The sequence below is a fragment of the Malurus melanocephalus genome, unplaced genomic scaffold (genome assembly GCF_030028575.1).
Source record: "Malurus melanocephalus ecotype Western Australia unplaced genomic scaffold, MMel_1.1 scaffold_910, whole genome shotgun sequence".
In the NCBI taxonomy this organism is placed as follows: domain Eukaryota; kingdom Metazoa; phylum Chordata; class Aves; order Passeriformes; family Maluridae; genus Malurus; species Malurus melanocephalus.
In genome coordinates, this window is record NW_026624142.1 from 111,267 (window position 1) to 129,543 (window position 18,277).

Consider the following 18,277-nt stretch of genomic DNA (forward strand, 5'->3'; position numbering starts at 1 on the left):
GAAAMAWKKTTKKTTKSMAAAMCMRKYMWTKTTTGTGTATTTTTAAAGAGGGGAGAAGAAGCATCCTTTCTGTCCACAATGTCTTGTTCTTTTTGCGTATTTCTAAATGTGTCATTGTCAGAATGCAACCTTGATGAGAAAGGTATTGCTCTTCACCCTTCATGTCCCCCTGAATCACCAGAAAATGAGGATGAATCACCTTATTTTGTGATTTTGCTGTCTGCTTTCCAGAAGCTCTGGCAACATCATTGGGTTCATTTCTGCCCTCAGAGGCTGCAGAGTTAGAGAAGTACTCATATATGGTTGCCCTAGTGATTGTTTTTTTTGAAGAGTAAATGAAAATTCAGTGTTTGGGAGAGCAGGCAGTCTTTTGGATTAATTTTGGAGTTGGAATTGTGAAGACAGCTGAGTTTGACTCCCTGTGTGGCCCTGCTGTGGTGCTGTGCATAAATCMCTGAAGAGACTGGATCCAAGTTCTGCTTGTGCCTCTCTGCTGTGCACATGTGATGAGAAAAAGGCCCTGATTTTGCCTCTCACCTGAGGACATTCTACCTGTCTTTGTCATTGGGTGGCACTGCACACTGAAATGTAGTGGACACTCCCAAAAAATACTCAGTCATGTTTGCAGCAGGCCTTTGACATTACTTCTGATCATGTGGTAGATTTTTAGGGTGCCCAGAATAACCAGTCATTGTCCCATCTTTTTTTTTTGTTTGTTTGTTTGTTTCAGTTTGGTGGGAGGGTTTTTATTATTGTTGTTGCCATTGATGTTTGGTTTGGTTTTTTTATGGAAAGCTTTTACTACCTGAAGAGAATTTTAAGCGCTACAGTCCCAGAGTAACAGAAAATAGGAAAGAGAGATTAAAGAGCAGAACAAAATAGTGAGGAAGACCATTCTAGCTACACAGGTGTGATCAGTGCACGCTCCAGCAGCAGAGAGTTGGAAATTAAAGAGGCACTGCCACTGCAACATTTGCAATGTTACAGATGCAGCTTCACAATCAAGTTGTTCTCCCAGTGAAAAATGCTCAGGAGAGAAGAGTGGATGTATTCTGCAGTCCAGTTACTTCTCTGTCTGCTGTCAACTGCCTGAAAATAGCTCTTTAAATAATCCACTGGAAAAAGGATTCACCTTTTGTGGTCTTGAGTGTCACCCTAGTAATCATCAGAAATCATCACTGCAGTGAGATTGAAATTTCCTTACCTTCATGCAGCTGGTATTTGCACAAAAAGTTGAGGAAAATACTATGTTCTTTCAAGCTGCTGTGGCAAAGACTGTATCTACTTTGTGTGGTTTTTTTCCCCTTTAATTCAATTCACCTCATGGTTTTTCTATTTCTTTTTAAATTTTTTTTGTATGTGTCTGTATGTGTGCAGTGTCACTGCTGATAGCACGAGAAGTGAAGAGTCTTTGCAGGAAGGGTAGAAAGCATCTGTTTGTTGAATCATAAGAAAGGGAACATCCTTGACAAATTTGCCATTTGTCCACACAAATCATAGCTCTGACACTGTTCAGTTGCAATTTTTTTTTATTGTGGAAACAGTATGGAGAAGCAATCAACATCAAATGCAGGTCACAGGAAGTGACAGACTCCAAAGCTTTATTTTTCTTTCCTACCTCATCCAACATCAAACATTCACTCTCATTTTACTTGCTGAAAAGAGGGAAAGAAAAAAAATAATACTTAAAATTAATAAAATGCACATAAAAACAAGAGGAATGGATACAGTGGAAAATAACRTGTTTGGGTGTGTCCAAAAGGTCTCAATTCTGACAGGCAATCCCCTGACTACTTTGAGAGGGGGCAGTTGCTGTCCTAATAAAATGAAGCAAGAGTAGATACACTTTTAAAATGTCATTGTCTGCATTTCACTGGAAGTTAATTTTTATTTAGCTGGTTCATCTAGACCTAGTTTTGAGGAACACAGCCATTGTCTGGAGCCTCAGAACTCAATATTGCCATGTTGAAAGAGCTTTTATGACATGTATTTAAATYCTGCTGTGGATTGGGTGTGTGAGGCCCTTGGACCACCACTGGCAGTCCCTGAATGGCTGCACAGACAAATGTGATCTTTTAAAAGCTGAATTTCAGATGTTGGATTTAAGCTGTAGTGGGCACTTCTCTGAGTACACAAATAGTTCCACAGATTTTTGGTTTTCCATCCTTTTGACTTKTGCCATGCAAAGGCCAGCAGCTGGAGTTTATAACTTTTCTTTGTCACAAGRAGGATAATAAATTAATTGAGTTAATTCCCCAGCAAAAGGGGGATCCTGTTAAGGAATGATTRCACTGCCATTTTTATCAACCACTTTTTAGCCAAAGTTATTCCAGCTGTAGCCGAATCAAAGCTTTTCTGTTTAAAACAGTTTTAATGAAGTAATTGTTGTAAATCCAGCCCCATGAAGGCTTGACTGTCTCTGGCCTCTGTGCCTGGGGTTGAATTTCATCCACAAGGGAAGAACAAGTTGATTATTTGTGTGTAAACTCTGATTTCCATCCTCCTCCATCCTCYATGAATTATCATACAGACATTTTAAATTACATAAAACCATAAAGCACATGCATTTCAAAAAAGATCCGTTTAAGGAAGCAGGCAACAAATAATCTGTTAAACCTGAAAACCAAATATTAACTGTCCCAAGCACCTTAGGAAAGCCTTAGCTGTGCCCCAGTGAAGTTAAGCATATGGATATAAACATGATGGGTGTGTTTGTAGGGATGGGATTTTTGAAGTCTGGTTCTGAAGCCCTCATAAACCAGTTTGGTCAAACATCTGCCTGCTAAAAAGTATGGATTATTTAGCCYAYGGTGGTGTGGCTTAYAMAGGTGAGGCTGCAGAGTCACACARAGTGGTGTGACCRTGGAAATTTCCGTGCTGGGGTAGAYGAATGGATTGGAATCACAGGACTGCTCACCACCTCCTCTCATTAAACTGGTGTGGCTTGCATGTGGGAGAGAGCTAAATTTAAACTTTGCCCCTTAATTTTTGCCCTGAGTGTTTTGGCAGATGGTACTATGGAAAACACTGACCACAATGGACTGAAGAAGGTGGGCCTTGAATTTGATGCAGAAATTTCTATTTTAGGCTCTCTGTGCATCTGCTKCCCTCTCCTTGCRGCASAGGCAGAGCAGGGYGTGTGCCTGGGAAGCYRCARWTTCCAGTCAGGATTGGAKATGTGAAGAGTTGCTGACATGAGCTGTGAACCARCACTCTTAGGTGAGATGTGTGGAGCAGGCTGGCTCATTCCTTTAGGAGAAACAAGCTTTGGGCAGCTGGGAGAACGCTGCTGGAAGCTGCTGCAGCAGCACTTTCCTGTGCTTGAGAAACCTCAGGAGAGCTGGGTTTGGGTTCTGGATCATCATCTCCCATCCCCTGAGCAGCTTGAGGAGCTCCTGGAGGGTGGTACCCACCTGCAGGGCCCTGCCCTTGGTCTCGATGGGCAGGGTGACAGCAGAGATGGCACAGACAATGCACACGGAGGAGAAGAGGCACAGGGCACCCAGGAAAGACACGCTTATAAGGACCTGTGGGACAAAGAACATGGAGTGTGAGGGGCTGGCACTTAATTAGGAATTAAAGAGTGGACAAAGGGTCACRAACGCCTGAAAGACTCCACAAGAGAAAAACTGTGTGTTGTGACCCTTAAGAGCTTTCAGAAAGTATCAAATATTAGCCAGCTGAACTCTGTGATGAGATTTACTCAAAGCTGCATCTGGCAAAGACCACCCAAGCACTCTTGAGTGTGGGGTTGGGGGCAGGGAATTGATGACATCCTCTCTTTTTTTGGATGAACTTCAGGGACATCTCTCTGTGTTTGATAGCAATGATCAGCACAGTGTTTACCAGCATTATCAATCATGCTCTTACCTGTGATATAAATGGGGCCACCATGGCTCCTGCAMGGCACAATGAGCCACTCGTCCCCATCCCCAGCGCTCTCATTGTGGTGGGATAGACCTAAAAGGGGCCAGAAAGAAACTGGATTAGTGGAATAGCAATCCATGATATTTATACTTATTTTCCTCTTTAAAAAGTTTTTATTCAGAGAGACCCATTGTGCTATCAAGGGCAGCTAGTCATGTGACAGAAATACAGGTTTTTATAAAGGTAAAAACTGGAGGTTTYTTTTCCAGTTTTGTACTGGAGCAAGTGTTTTGTGAGAGCAGCTGGCACCCCAGGCCYTCTGTCTGCGCTCCCCCTGTCCCCAGGCTGCTGGTGGCACTGACAGAAGGACAGATGGCGCAGCACAGCACCCACCAAACCTCCCGGGAGGAAAGTCCTGCTTCCCTAAAGGTACCCCCAGGAAGCTGCACTGCGGAGGATAAAGAAGGGAATAAATATCCTGATCTCTCCTGGCCTCACAGGACACACCAGGTTCCGGCAACCTGGTGACACAGTGACCATGGTGCTGCCAGAGGGACCCTGGGGGGCTACTGGGGGCCAGCACTGCTRGGGCATCCATCCACTGCCCCACATGCTGCCCCGCCTGTGAAACAACTTTTTGGGCACATCCATCTTTTTGGGAGGCCTGGAGTGTCAGGGCCCTCCTGCCCTGCTGCTCCCCAGGATCCCGCCACCAAGGGGAGACAAGCTCACAGGGATGCTGTTGGTTACATTTATTTTTATTTTCCCCAGCACTGGTTAAGCCTAAGAGGGTGCCCAGCTGACAAAAACCCTTCCCATASCCAATGTGGGTCCATTAAATAAATTCAATTAAACTATGGGGAAGCTTTAATCCTGACTAATTCCAATACAATAGCACCATCTTGCATGAATTGCTAAGGACAATGCTTGGTGCCTGTGGGATTGAATAAGCAGGAGAGAGGTCCAGGAAAGGGATTTAAAAGAGCTGGATAATAATTTTGAGGCCCTGGACAATGGATTTGTCTAATCTTCCTCTCTTAGGGGTAAAAGGAGCCACCTGAGTCCTCCCACCCACCAATCATCTGGTGGAAAAGGGGAGAACCCTGCAACACCCACAATGCCTAAATCCAGCTACCTAGAACAGAGGCTGGACAAAATTGAGAGACTAAAAAGCAGTTCTATCTATTGCAGGGCCTTCAGGTGCATTCAGGGCAGTCCTGGCCCACCCACAATGGACAATGGCTCACGGGTTTTTCACCCTTTCTCACTTTTGTGCATTTGCACATCGGGGCTGAACCCTCCAATTGCAGCTGCAGCCAATGCAGTCATTCACTCCAAGTTGGCTTCCCCCAATTCTTTGTTGTTTCCATCTCTTGGGGCCTGGCACAGGGAGGTGTCCTTGAGTTTGGGGCTGCAGGGGAATTGTTTTGTGTAAAAATGGGAGAGCAGGAGCTCAGCACTGTCTGTGGAGTCTGGAGTTATCCACTAAAGAATTACAGGATTACAGATACATGGAAAATGGAGAAGCTGAAATCCTAAGGGATCACCTACACACACTTTTGGGCATTTCAACCCAGCAGTGACCAACTCCTGAGCTGCTCAGCTGCCTGCAGCTACAGATGGTGGCATCTATGGAATGGTCTCTCCTGCTCTGAGCCTCTCCTGCTGGTCTGTGGCTGCACCCTGGGACACAGTGGATGAACCAGCCCAAGGGCTGGGAGGAGCCTCTGGGAGCACTGGGGTGACCTCASGGCAGGGATCCCTGCAGCCTGCCCAGTCCCAGAACCCTGAGAGAGACCCCAGGGACAGTTCCCAGTTCTCATGACAGAGGGAACCCCTCTGCAGGATGGGTGGGCTGTAAGGAACAACATTGCCAGGAGCCCTTCTTGTGGAAAAGGGAGCAAACCTTTCCTTAGCACAACATTTTTCTGAGCAAACACAAAWTGAGCAGAAAAAACCCCAAAACAAAGCAGACAACTCCATTCCATTTCGAAGGCCAAGATTACAGKTTCTCCAAAAGAAAACTGACATCTCCATCCCATCCAACAGCTGTTTGGAAAAGAGCAGAGCAAAGAGGACAAGAGAGGCTGAACGAGGTGTGTTTGGCTGTCCTGCTCCCTCCCTGGAGCTTGGGTACCATCAGCCCTGCCTGGGATGGATGGGCTGGGCAGTGCCACAGCCTGGACTCACCTTGGGAGGCTCTCTCAGCTGTCCCTGTGGCATGGGCACCCCGTTCATGCTGGATATCCTCTGCAGCGTGGCCAGTGCTGCCTGCACCTTCTCCATGGACACGCTGTACCGCACCGACTCTGGGATGAGCTGAAAGCACAGCAACAACCATGCCTGAATATTTCCAGCTTTTTATATTTATTTTTAATATATTTGTAGCTTTGTAGATTTTTAATATGTAGCTGCCCTGAATGAACCTGAAGGCCCTGCAATAAATGGAACTGCTTTTTATTCTCTCARTTTTGTCCAGCCTCTGTTTTAGGTAACCAGATTTAGGCATCAAAATGAGCTTTTTCCATTGAACAAAGAAAAGACTGTGTTCCACCTTTTAAATGGCTGGAGTGCCCTTGGGGCAGGGGGCTCCTGGCACTGCCATCTCTCCAGTCCCAGGTGTGAATTGTGCTTCTTGGCTGGACAGAAAGAGAGGTGGGGAGAGTCTCCACACTGGGGAGTGACCCCCTTCACTCAATTGGACATTTTATAAAATATTTTTATAAAATTGGACATTTTATAAAATGTCCAATTTCCCTCCATCCTCATGAGCAGCCCCCATGGCCAGGGAATGGGGATCCTCCTGTCAAGGAGGCAGTCCCAGCAGCTCAGCACATGCATGACCTAGCTGCAGGTGCCTTCTCCACCCCATGTCTCTCCTCTCCTCTCCCTCTCCGTCAATGTGACCAGTTTGGGGCTTTCCTGTGGGGGCAGCAGCCAGGCTTTGAGGAACCATGGAAGATGCTGAAATGTTTAATTTCTTTCCTCAAGAGAGTCAACAAAATAAATGTATCTTTCCAGGCCCCTGTCAAAAAGTGAATTTCTCCTCCCCACATCCCCCTTCCTGCCCCAACAGGGCAAAAAGTTTCATATCCATGGGAATGTTGTATATACTTCAAAAAGAATTTTCTACTTAAGGAGTATTGTTGGGACTTTTTTTTTTAAGGAGGAAGCAGCTTTTACTCATCTATTACCTACCTAATTGTTTTTATATGTGCTTAATAATCCCTCTGTCACCAACTTAATATAAACCAGCTGCCCCCTCTGTTCCAGGCCTCAGGAGTCCTTGGGAACTGCAAATTAGGTCAATTGGCTGAGATTTAGTGAAATTACAGAAGGGCTTCTTGTTTCAGGTTGATGTGGGAATTCAGTCCCCTTTCCCCTTCCAGACCCTCTGTTCCCTTTTTTTGGGAAGGGTCTTGCCCAGCACCTCTGTTCCCTTTTTTTGGGAAGGGTCTTGCCCAGCCTCTCTGTTCCCTTTTTTTGGGAAGGGTTTTGCCCAGCCCCTCTGCTCCCTTTTTTTGGGAAGGGTTTTGCCCAGCCTCACCCTTGCGCGTGGCCCGACATGCCGCCTCCTACCATGGCCTGTAGGAACATGAACAAGATGTAGGATGGGGCAAATGAGGTCAGCAGGGAGAAATAGGCTGCCCAGAGGAAGGAGAGCAGCAGGATCTGCCAAAGGGTAAAAATTAGGATCACCAAAGGGTGAAAATTAGGATCACCAAAGGGTAAAAATTAGAGTCACCAAAGGGTAAAAATTAGAGTCACCAAAGCCCTGGCTAAGCACAGCTCCAGTGAGTGCAGGGAAAGGACTCAACACTCACCTTCCAGCGGCTGTACCTGTCGGCCAGGAGCCCCAGAGCGATGCTGAACACCATGTAGCCAAAAAACACCATCTGAAGGGATGGAAACACAGCTGTGGAGGGCCCATCACAGCCCAAACACAGCCATGGGCTGAGCTGCAGTGCCCACGACTTCCAAACTGGCTTTCAGCTCTGTGGGCACTCAGAGCTGGGGGTGGGTGGCAAAGATTCCAGAAAAAGAATGTGGAAGTAGGGACTGGCTTTGGCAGTTTTGGCTCTGGGCATGGGCATCCGCTCTCATCAGCTTGATTGCTGATTGTCCACAGTCATTGTGCTGTTCTTGTCCCCAAAAGGAGGCCCCAGGGATGAGTTTGGTTTGCTGTGAAATGGATTTTCCCAAGCCCCTGCTGGTGCCCCTGACTATGGCCAAGTGATGGATGAGCTGTCTGGGGGAAACACGAGCTACTCACTGTTGTCACCAAAGCCACCTGCCAGTCTTGAAGCTGCCACTGACATCGGATGAGGGGGGACACAACAGCTATGAGCATGATCTCCATGGCTTCAACCACCTGTTAGCAAGGAGGGGAATCACAAGAAGCCCCCAAGAAAAGCCCCTCAGTCCTACAAGGTCTGCAGCCATTGCTGCCTTAGCATTTCAGCTTCTCTATTTCCATGCATCTGTTACCCTGGAATTCTTCAGTGGATAACTCCAGACTCCACAGACAGTGCTGAGCTCCTGCTCTCCCATTTTTACACAAAACAATTCCTCTGCAGCYCCAGACTCAAGGACACCTCACTGTGCCAGGCCCCAAGAGATGGAAACAACAGAGAATTGGGGGAGCCAACTTGGAGCCAATGACTGCATTGGCTGCAGCTGCAATTGGAGGATTCAGCCCTGATGTGCAAATGGACAAAAGTGAGAAAGGGTGAAAAACCCGTGAGCCATTGTCCATTGTGGGTGGGCTGGGACTGCCCTGAATGTTCTTGAAGGCCCTTCAATAAATAGAACTGCTTTTTATTCTCTCAATTTTGTCCAGCCTCTGTTTTAGGTTAGCCAGATCTAGGCATCACCATGGCAGTCCCACCACCTCAAAACACTCCTGTGAAGCCACCTTGCAGTGGTCTGAGCCCTGTTCCTGGTCTGGAAGATCTTGGAGAGAAAGAGAGAAAGGTGCCCCTAGAAGGAGGCACATCCTTGGCAGAGAAGGCTCTCACCCTGCTGTGTTAGTAGATYTTCGACTCTCTCTGGAAACCAAGCTGCTTGGGTGGGTATCTRGCTGTGAATTCAGGCCTCTGACATGAACTCTTAAAGCTGTTTTTGATTAAAAACATCATTGCTCCRTTGGCTGTCTGCCCCAGCAGCTGGCTGCAGTTAGGAATGAGCTGATTGTTTACACACAGCTACTGAGTTTTTCACCTCAGCTGCAGCRATCCTCATGGACAGACCCTCATCACATCCTTACCCCAGCCCAGCCTCAGGCTTGTGCCAAAATTCCCAAAGCAGATACACAATTAACACAAAAACCATGAAAGTTAGGATTTTTTTCAGGCAGCTAGGGGTGAGAAGACATCAAGCCTTCTGAGTTAGGTTGCACAGGGTTTGGGTGCTGTGGGGATGACCTTAAAAATACCATTTTGAGTGCAAATCTAACCCTCAGGAACTAATGAGGATATGCCCTGACACTGCTCCAGGGCAGGGGCCAAGCCACCATTCTCTGGGCCAGCGTCCTCAGTTTTGCCCTGAAATAGGTCTGGTATCAACAGGGCCAAAATCTGCTTTCACCAATGATGACAATCACAGAAATTCTGCTTGAGAAGGTATGAGTGGAAAAAAAAAGGGCTGGCTGCAATATGTGCTTATGGTTGTTGTTGCACAGGAGTGAGGAAAATGAGRAGAAAGCTTTTTCCAGGCCAGTGCAGATGGCTGCAGACACCTACCCCAGTGCTGCCCATGATGAGGAAAAGCATGATGTGGAACCTCCCAAACCCAACGGTTTCCACAGCTTCTTCCACCGTAAATGTCTTTTGCCCTGAACATGAAAAGAAAATTAGGGCACAAAAACTGTCAGCAGTCAAATGGTACCTCCTCTGCAAGAAATGTCWATGTTTTTCATGCTGCTGTGAGACTGCACTGTAAAAAGGAAAAAACGGAATAACATTGTAAAAATTATCCCAAGTAAACGAATCCTCAAATTACCAATAWAATAAAATGTTTATACAAAGCAGAGGCCTGAGAAGAGGCAAACCAGCCAGCTGTTCCCAGTGCCACAGGCAGCAGATCCCAGCCTGGAAGATGTGATGAAAGGGGAGTGTAGGATGCTGATGTTGTGGCTYCATGAGGTTTTAGCACCCTCCCTCTACCCCAGATCATCAAGGACCCAGATTTCTAGTCCAGTTTGTATTTGCCAATACAAACTCACCTTTCGGTGGTTCTTTCGTCTCTGCATGGATTTCTTCCAAACCAATAGCATTTTCTGCCTCTTTTGCTGCACTGGCCATCCCAGCTCCTGCTGGCATCCACTGTCACTAAGGGCAAGGCTGGGATTTACCTTGGAAACCTCGGGACAGTCACAAAGTCACCTGAGTAAGAAGACAGTGAGTCAGTTTCTCRTGCTGGGGTGGAAACACTCAGATACAGTCAAACAGGAGTTTGTTTCATGCAATTACTGGAAGATGTCCCTTGCCATTGGGGTTTTGGGGGAAAACACACAGAAACTTCACAAGATAAGTCAGCTGAAGTGACAGAGATCRGTCATCATATGGCATTGGCTGGTTTTATGGGAAGTCCAGGCAGTGCCTTGGGAAAGACTGGAGCCCTGCTARTGATACTCAATTATTTTTGCCTTTTCTTTTTRTATACCTTTTTATGTATTTTATACACCCTTTTTATACGTTTTCTGTACCTTTATGTGTACCCTTAGCCTACATGCTTGTAATACTTGTAGCCTGATATTCCAGCTTAGTTTAGGGGTTCTGCTGGGCAGAGACCAAACATCACCAGTACCCTGTGCTATCTCAAACCTCGAGGCTGTAGCTTCCTCTCTGGAACATTTTGTAAACTGGGCTCTGGCCTCATCCCAGGGGGGAATTCTTTATAATATGGGGATTTTAATTCATTTGTCAAGCTTCTTATTGGGGAATCCTAGATAGATATGCTAATTTCTGAAATCTATAAACTTGTATCCGTGCTACACACGGTGTGCTCTTTCTGGCATTTCTTCCACTCTGTCAAGTTGTGTACCTGGGATCCCAAATACCAAGGTAAAACCCTTCATCCCCTTAACCGTGTCTGTCTCATTGTTGAAACTGGCCCATCAAGGCAACCCTAGCACAGGAGAGTGTGTGACAACATTCCCAGCCCAGAGGGCAGTGCAATGCCAGTGTGAAAGGTGCTGCATCTCCAAGAGCCAAGATGTGATCCCCCAGCAGCTGTAGCTCCTGTTGGAGGGTCCTCCTGGAGCTGGGTTTGGGTGGGCAGCAGAGGAGCTGCACTCTGCAATTGCTCAGCCTGGTGGGAGCCCCTACAGGGGCACAGMCAGGTGACCCAGACGGGGTTTTGGGGGTGGTGAGGCCAGCACTGAGCTCCTCTCCAGGCAACACACACCTTCCTGCTGCAAACCAGCTCCTCTGCTTCGCCCCTTGCTGCACTGATCTCCATCCTCTCACGGTATCCACAAACACAGCCCTGAGTTCTGCATTGTAGCTGGAAGCTGGATCCCTCTGCCTCTGCTTCTGGCTTCCTGCATCAGCTCCTGTGGCCTCATCACTGCTGCTTTTCCTCATCAGGAAAACCCATTTTAATCCCAGGGCAGGGATTAAGGACACTGATTGCTTTAACCCACGAGCTCTCCTGCTGAGTGCACGCTCAGACACTGTGGAGGGGGGCTCATCTTMACTTTGCTGACACTCTCTCTTTTGATTAACTCCCTTCAGGAGTGCCCAGGCAATGCCCATGGCCAACCAGCAGGGATCAGGGAGGCTGCAGAAGGGTGAGAGCTGGAGGGAATTAATGACCGAGGGCATCCAATGAAAAATATAAAATTCCGTTTGAGGCTGAGAGCGGCATGAAGACGGAAAGCATGGAATTACAGCATAGAATGGAATTATATGGAATGAAATGGAATGAAATGGAATGTAGGATGGACACCTCWATGCTATCCTGAGGTGCAGTCATCAGGAGGTCATTGAGGGCTAACAGCAGATTAGTACATCGGGTCACACATGCTGACCCTGCTGTCACGGATCATTACAGTCCAGCACCCAGGAAGGTGTGGGGGATGTTGGTTACATCTGCCTCTCAGCAAAGTCCTCAGAGGCAGCAAGAGCTGCCAGCAGCACGCAGTGCCACCAGCTGATGGTGATGGCCAGCAGCTAGGGACCATTTCCAAGTGGAACCGGCCCAACAGAAACCAAACAAGGTGCTTGGAAGAGCCCACGGGAAGCGGTAAAGATTTACTGCGTGTCTGAACCATCAAAGGCTTTGCAATAACAAAATCTGGGCACCTGCTTTTCTCCTTTTCTGCTCCTTTATGATGAGGGAACTGCAAACACACTCTGCCCGAAGCTGCCACATCACACCCCTGTCTGGTTAAACAGACACTCTCCTCCAAAAAATCTRTGGCAGGCACAGCCCAGGGTGCTGGCAGGACAAGCAACAAGCCCTGGACCTCTGCCCACCCATCCTGATGTTCTGTTACTGTTTGCTGAGAGGTGGTGGAGCTTTTCACTGGCACTCACCTGCTCTGGGCTATGTGCCTTCCTTCTGGGAAGTGCCACAGCTCTTCCAGAAAAAGGGAGAGAACCCCGATCCCTGGGGCTGCTGTGCAGAATTCCCAGCAGAAGGCTGCAAAGCCACCTCCAACACCCCACAGTAGCCAGACACCCTCAGAGGTATCAGGGTAATCTCAAACAACACCAAAAATCTGTGCAGGCACAATAAATCACCTAACAGGTCCTCCCAAACCTGTGTTTTGCTTGTCCCAAATCTCTGCAGCCCCGTTTGCCACGATGGAGCAGCCAGTGTCTATCATCAGAGAGCCACAAATTTCCCTCTATTTGTAAATCTAAATGCCACTTGCATGAGCCAAAACAACAGCAGTGGCAAAAACTGCTGCTGGCAGGGAAAACAGCAACCCTCCAGCTGAAGGGAACAAGCAGGAGCACAGTGAATTCACGGCTGGGACCCACTGGGATGGTGTTGTGACCCTCTGGGGAGGGCTGTGAGGCAYGAAGGGCACACAAAATGCAGTGCTGCCTGTGACACCACCCGGGAACTTGGTCAGTAAGGTCAGAGAAGTTTCCCCACTGGTGACAGTGTAGGTATCTGATCATACAAATGATCAGATGCCCCCAATATTAAGCAAAATTTTACTAAATATTTTTTTTTAGTGAAGATTTCTTACCTCTATGCTGTCTCCTGTTTGGAGGAGAAGACCTTTCCTGTTTCCTGTCTGTTTCTCCTCTGCTATTTACTTTTCACAGTGCTGGTGGTGCTGTGGGTTTGGGRTCCAGCTCCAGGAGTCAGGTTTCCYCCTTTCTGGCACAGACAGGTCCCTCCCTGCCCACTCCACCACCAGAGGTAAGTGCTGCAGGCAGGGTGCCCAGGAGCTGACCTGTGCTTGTCCTGTGGCACCTGCAGRTTCTTCACAGGCACTGTGGGATTTCAGAAATTAGCCTATCTATCCCTTCTCATGGGGATGACACTGAGCAAATGGAAGGAGGGTGCAGGGACACATCATTATCCAAACACCAGAAGGATTTTTGCTGCTGGGTTTTAGGGGAACTCAGTGCCGACATAAGTCACCTTTGCCACCCCATGCAGCCACAAGCCCTTCTTAGGCCAGGCAAAGCCAACTCTGGCACCAGCACCATCAGGAAAATAAGGTCTGCTTCATCCTCCTGAATTTCTTGGTGAGGTTACAAAATGCAGGGAGCATTCATGGCTTAACCTGCCGCAGTGATCCCAGCCTTGTTGGATCAAATCTCAGTGCCATGCCAGGGGTGGGCTGGGAGCATTTGTGCTGACCTTCACTGCTCCATGCTGGTATTGGTGTAGGCCAGCAAAGATGCTGGGATGTTTTTTTGCCTTTCCTTCTCACTAGAGTTTCCAAAATCCCTCTGTTTTGAATGCATACACTGAACTGGCAGCAACGGTGCAATGGTTTTATCAAAGCGTGGAACTCCCACGCTGCATCTTGTGTTTCCAAGCATCTGGAAGATATTTGCTACCAGCCAACATATGCTAYCTCGCAGCTTTATTTTATATCATCTTCTTAATAATATCTAATATTCAGCTGTTACTGGCATCTGCTGAATGAGATGCACGATCCAGGCTGCCAGATCCATACCATTATGTTTTCCCTGCAAAAACTCAGTGTGTGTGCAATCGCATGAGGTCGCAGATGTTTCATCATTCCCAGCATAGAAGGGAAAAAAATKACCAAAATTCCAGTTAAAATCTGAGCCACAAAGATGAGCTTTCAGGCCCAGGYGTTTGGGACTGCACAAAGGGATACTCTGTTTGTTACACTTGTTCAACCACCTCATGATATTTGAATTATTTGCCGTGGAAAGGCAAAGGCTGGTCAGAGTGAAGCACAAATCGAAATGTCTGCATGAATGAAAGATCCAGGAGAAAGAAAAGAGAGGGAGCAAAAAAAAAGAGAAAGAGAAAAGTCTCCATACTGGCCAAGGGCACAATGGAGAGGCATTTTTTAGGTAAACACTGAAGAAAGTGTTGTTCAGTGCAGGAGCCAGAGGCTGCTCTCCAGGAAACTATTGACTCCTGGAGTTTCCGAAAGCTCAGCCCAAAATGCAGTTCATTATCACCAGTCCAAAAAACTTAAGAGACTGGACAAAAACTCAATACCTGGCTTTCTTCATCTTTCATATCACAGATTTGTCCTGGTGGGAGGGCCTAGACACACACAGCAATGGCTCTCACAAGAAGGAATAAAATACTCGGGGAAGAATGGCAGTGAGTGACTAAAAACAGTTTACTTTTCCTTTCCTGCATGGTCATTCACTGAGTTTTGTTTAATGCTCGTTTCCTRCAAAAAGACAAAGCACTCTGGAACATTTCTGGGTTTTTAAAGGATTTTTGAAAGCAGCCCAGATGAAACCCGGGGCTCTCTTTGAAGTGCATCAGTGCAACTCTCAGCAATCTGAATGCTTCCTGACTATCAAYGGGCTTGGTCCTCTTGTGGAGTGGGGAAGGACCATTCCCACATCAAAAGTGCTCCAGTGAGACACAGGCTCTGCTGTGTTGTTCGGGTTGCACACAGAAAGAGAGCTGAATACAGAATTAAGCCCAGTGTTTGAGTTGCTGTTCAGTGCAGTAAACAAGAGAGCACCCTGTCACCTGAGGTATTCACAGGATATCTTGTTTTTCTTGCTTAAAACGTAAACCTTGGACAAAGAGCAAAACACCAAGAACCTCTAAAAGGAACGGATATTCTGTTTTGGCAATCATTTCCTCAGTTACATTGCAATCACGTGGAAGGCTGCAATAAAGATAAAATACGTGTTTGAGCAGAAAATTCACCTGGTGCTCCAAAACCCAAATTGTTTTCTCTGCATTTGGTAATGCATCAAATTAAATCTGGCCTTTCTCGGTGCCAGCCAGCTTTTCTGCTGAGCAGGAATGGACAAAACGGGCTGGAAGGAGGGAACAGAGGTGGTGTGCATGTCTGAGCAATGGTGACACCGCCTGCAGTCATGCCTGCGTGGGTTTTACATGCACCAAAGGTCACCTGTGCCCGAGGAAATGGTGACATGGGACTTCTCCTATGTCCACCTCTTCCCAGCTCCAGCTGCTGCTCCAAACCCAAGCTGTCAAAAAAGTGTCCTGGTAACTGCTGCATGATGTCAGCACASCTTCTTGAGAAGGGAACTTGGGGAAAAAGGGAAAAATTGAGGCAAYTGCTTGGCTTGGGGCTGTATTTTCTGCCCTGTCATTGTAGCTGGAGGTGACTCTCAAACCTGACTACTGCAGAAACACAGTTTGTGATGACTGTTACACACTGTGTCCTGCTGGGGATGCTCCCAGGTGGGTGTTTTGGTGGAGCTGGATATCAAGGGAGTGAGGTTTGAAAATAAGTTCTTGCTTGGCCACACCCCTTGGAAGGGAGCGCTGTCCACACAAAATCCCTCGGTGTGCTCTGTTTTCTTTGTGTACTTCAGGGTTAAAAACCCACAGCCTGTTATGATTAACACTGTTCAGCTTGAAAGGTTAGTAATTCATGAATATTTCAGAAGATCGCAGTACATCAGTGCTTCAAATTCACGCCAACTGTTTTGATTCCACTCTTCTTTCTGCTCATTAGGTATTAACATTTCTACATGATCTGCTCTAACAGCACATCTTGAAAAATACAGTGCAGGGGGAATCATCTTGTGAGATGAGTGAATCATCAGTGAGAAACGGGTCAATAAATAAAATGGCTGCCAGTGTGGAAACTTTTGTTTACACAGCTTAAAACTAACACTTGTTAAGTGATGATGTGTGTGTGTTTCTATAATCCWGTGCTGTCAAGCCCTGGAGAAGATCAGATAAAAAGGGGGTTATTGTAGTAAAGCATGTAGAAATCCACAATCCTGCAACATGATCTGTCTTTGAGCTGGTTTGCATTGTGTGCTAAATGAAGGGCTCCAATCTTACAAGGGACTTAATCACATTGTATGATCAACCACAGCCTGGAACAACAAACAAAACACATTTTCCTCAGACAGAAATGTACCGCAGTGACAAGGCAGCAAACGGAGCGACAGGCACGTGAGCTGATTGTTAATGACAGCTTTAATTCCCAAGCTGCATCCCCTCTCCTCAACCAGGCACAGGCAGCTGACCCCACCAAATGCTGAGGACCAGGTCCTTGGCAAAGGCATCAGTGGGGACACTCAGCCAAGAGTCCAGCTCKCAGCTGATGCAGAGGTGTATTGGAATGTAACTAGGACATTTTCATCTACAGCTGCTCTTCTTTCAAGGGCCACATCACATTCTCCTTCATCCCTGCTTTATGGGAAGAAAACAGAGCCTGCTCTGAGGAGGGAAGCGCTGATGCAATGGCCTCACTCTTCTGCAGTGCCGCTGATGATATGCTTGAAGGAGAATGGAGAGAATTTGTAGCCGGCTCCCACRTAGAACTTGTTCTGAAATTCCACCCTGGGGAGGAGCAGAGGGAAACATCAGTGCTGCCTGTAGGCAGGGCCTCTGGCCAGCTAAGAGGCTGAAACACAGCACCCACAGGAAAAGGGAAGCCATGGGAGATGATGGACTCTGAGCTTGGAATGTGGCTCTGAATGGAGGCAGCAGTGAGACACAGCCAGCCCGCGGAGCAGCGTGGCACACATCAGCTCTGACTTCTGACAAAAAGAAAGCATTTCCCAGGCTGGAAACACTCTTTACAAGGCCAACCAGCAGAACCTTGCCTGGTAACCTGCTTCTGGCAGCTCTGAGAGCTGGAAGAACCGCATGCTGGTGGGGGACACATCTCCACCTCCCCACACAGTAACAAACACCTGCGCCTTGGTTTGCCTTGGCAGCGTTTATGGTTTGAGGTGGAGATTATGTGGTGCAAAAGACACAGCCTGGGGCTCAGGCAGGATGCCCAGTTGTGGTGGTGGTGAAGGGTGTTTTGTCACCTTGGTCTTGCTCACACACTGATGGTGCAGCCACACTGCTGGCCTAGCCTGGACCGATGACCAGTTAAGGGCTGACTTGGAACTGGTTTGCCATAAGGCCTGAAAGCCTGAAGCTCAGCTTAGGCTGACAATACAACCCCTGACCCAGCTTTTTATCAGATTTTCCTCCCCTAGGCAGGAGTGTTGTTAGATCCCTGGGTGGCTGTGGTGCCTTTGGGCCTTGTCCTGCAGGTCAAAGTGGCCTCGGTGGCTCAGCGTGCTCACCAGGACACAATTGCAGGTTGCCATTCGCCTCACACGCTCACAGGAGCAGGAGGACAAGCAGGGARCAGCTCAGAGCAGGAATTTCTGGGCTCCCTTTGGCAGAGCCTCCCTCACTTCATTTGCCAAAGGACACTCGAGTGCCAACGCACTGGCACGGCATGGCAGCGTCACTGAAAGGGCCACCTGTCCCCACAGCCGGCTCCCTCCCAAAARCTGCTCAGGGAGAGCCCCCAGATAGCACCCCACGCACCAGTGCAGGCGCAGGGCGTGCAGGAAGGCYGAGAGCCCCTCCATGACCAGCAGGATGGCCACGGTCAGCACGGCAAAGGCCGCGAAGATGATGAAGATGGCGATGAGGCCSGCCCAGCCGCCGCTGCTGAGCCCGCTGTGCATCACCATGGTCCAAAGCACCTCTGACAGCTCTGCAGGGGGAAAGAGAGGAAAAACAGGACTGGGCAGCAGCTATGGATGGACACAACTTGCAGTCTGCCAGCTCACCCATTCCTACCAGTTTTTAAGGCTGCAAAGGAGTGTGGTGTTTCTCCAGGCAGATTACATAGGACCACCCTTAACTAAGGTTTCTTTTTTTTTTCAAAGCTGTTTTTTATGTTTGTTTCATGTTTTGTTTCTTTTTTGTTTGGGGTTTGGGTTTTTTTTTTTTTTTTTTTTTTTTTTTTTTTTTTTTTTTTTTTTTTTTTTTT

At 47.6% G+C, this 18,277-nt stretch overlaps 2 protein-coding genes across 2 annotated transcripts in view; both read right to left on the bottom strand.

The window, feature by feature from the left end:
• Window positions 1-3,251: 3,251 nt before the first annotated feature.
• LOC130585541 (putative transporter SVOPL) lies at window positions 3,252-10,169 on the bottom strand. The gene is made up of 9 exons (XM_057386087.1): window positions 10,091-10,169; window positions 9,609-9,700; window positions 8,141-8,239; window positions 7,692-7,763; window positions 7,415-7,539; window positions 6,922-6,931; window positions 6,058-6,210; window positions 3,871-3,960; window positions 3,252-3,527 (listed from the first exon to the last, which is right to left on the bottom strand). Exons 1-9 carry the CDS (start codon window positions 10,167-10,169, stop codon window positions 3,252-3,254), a joined length of 996 nt encoding a protein of 331 aa, XP_057242070.1.
• Window positions 10,170-16,739: 6,570 nt separating this feature from the next.
• ATP6V0A4 (ATPase H+ transporting V0 subunit a4) overlaps window positions 16,740-18,277 on the bottom strand; it is a 22,423-nt gene continuing 20,885 nt past the window's right edge. The window contains exons 19-20 of the mRNA XM_057386088.1: window positions 17,827-17,998; window positions 16,740-16,833 (exon numbers count right to left, since the gene is read on the bottom strand). Of these exons, the coding sequence (XP_057242071.1) occupies window positions 16,740-16,833; window positions 17,827-17,998 (266 nt within the window). The remainder of the gene's footprint in view (window positions 16,834-17,826; window positions 17,999-18,277) is intronic.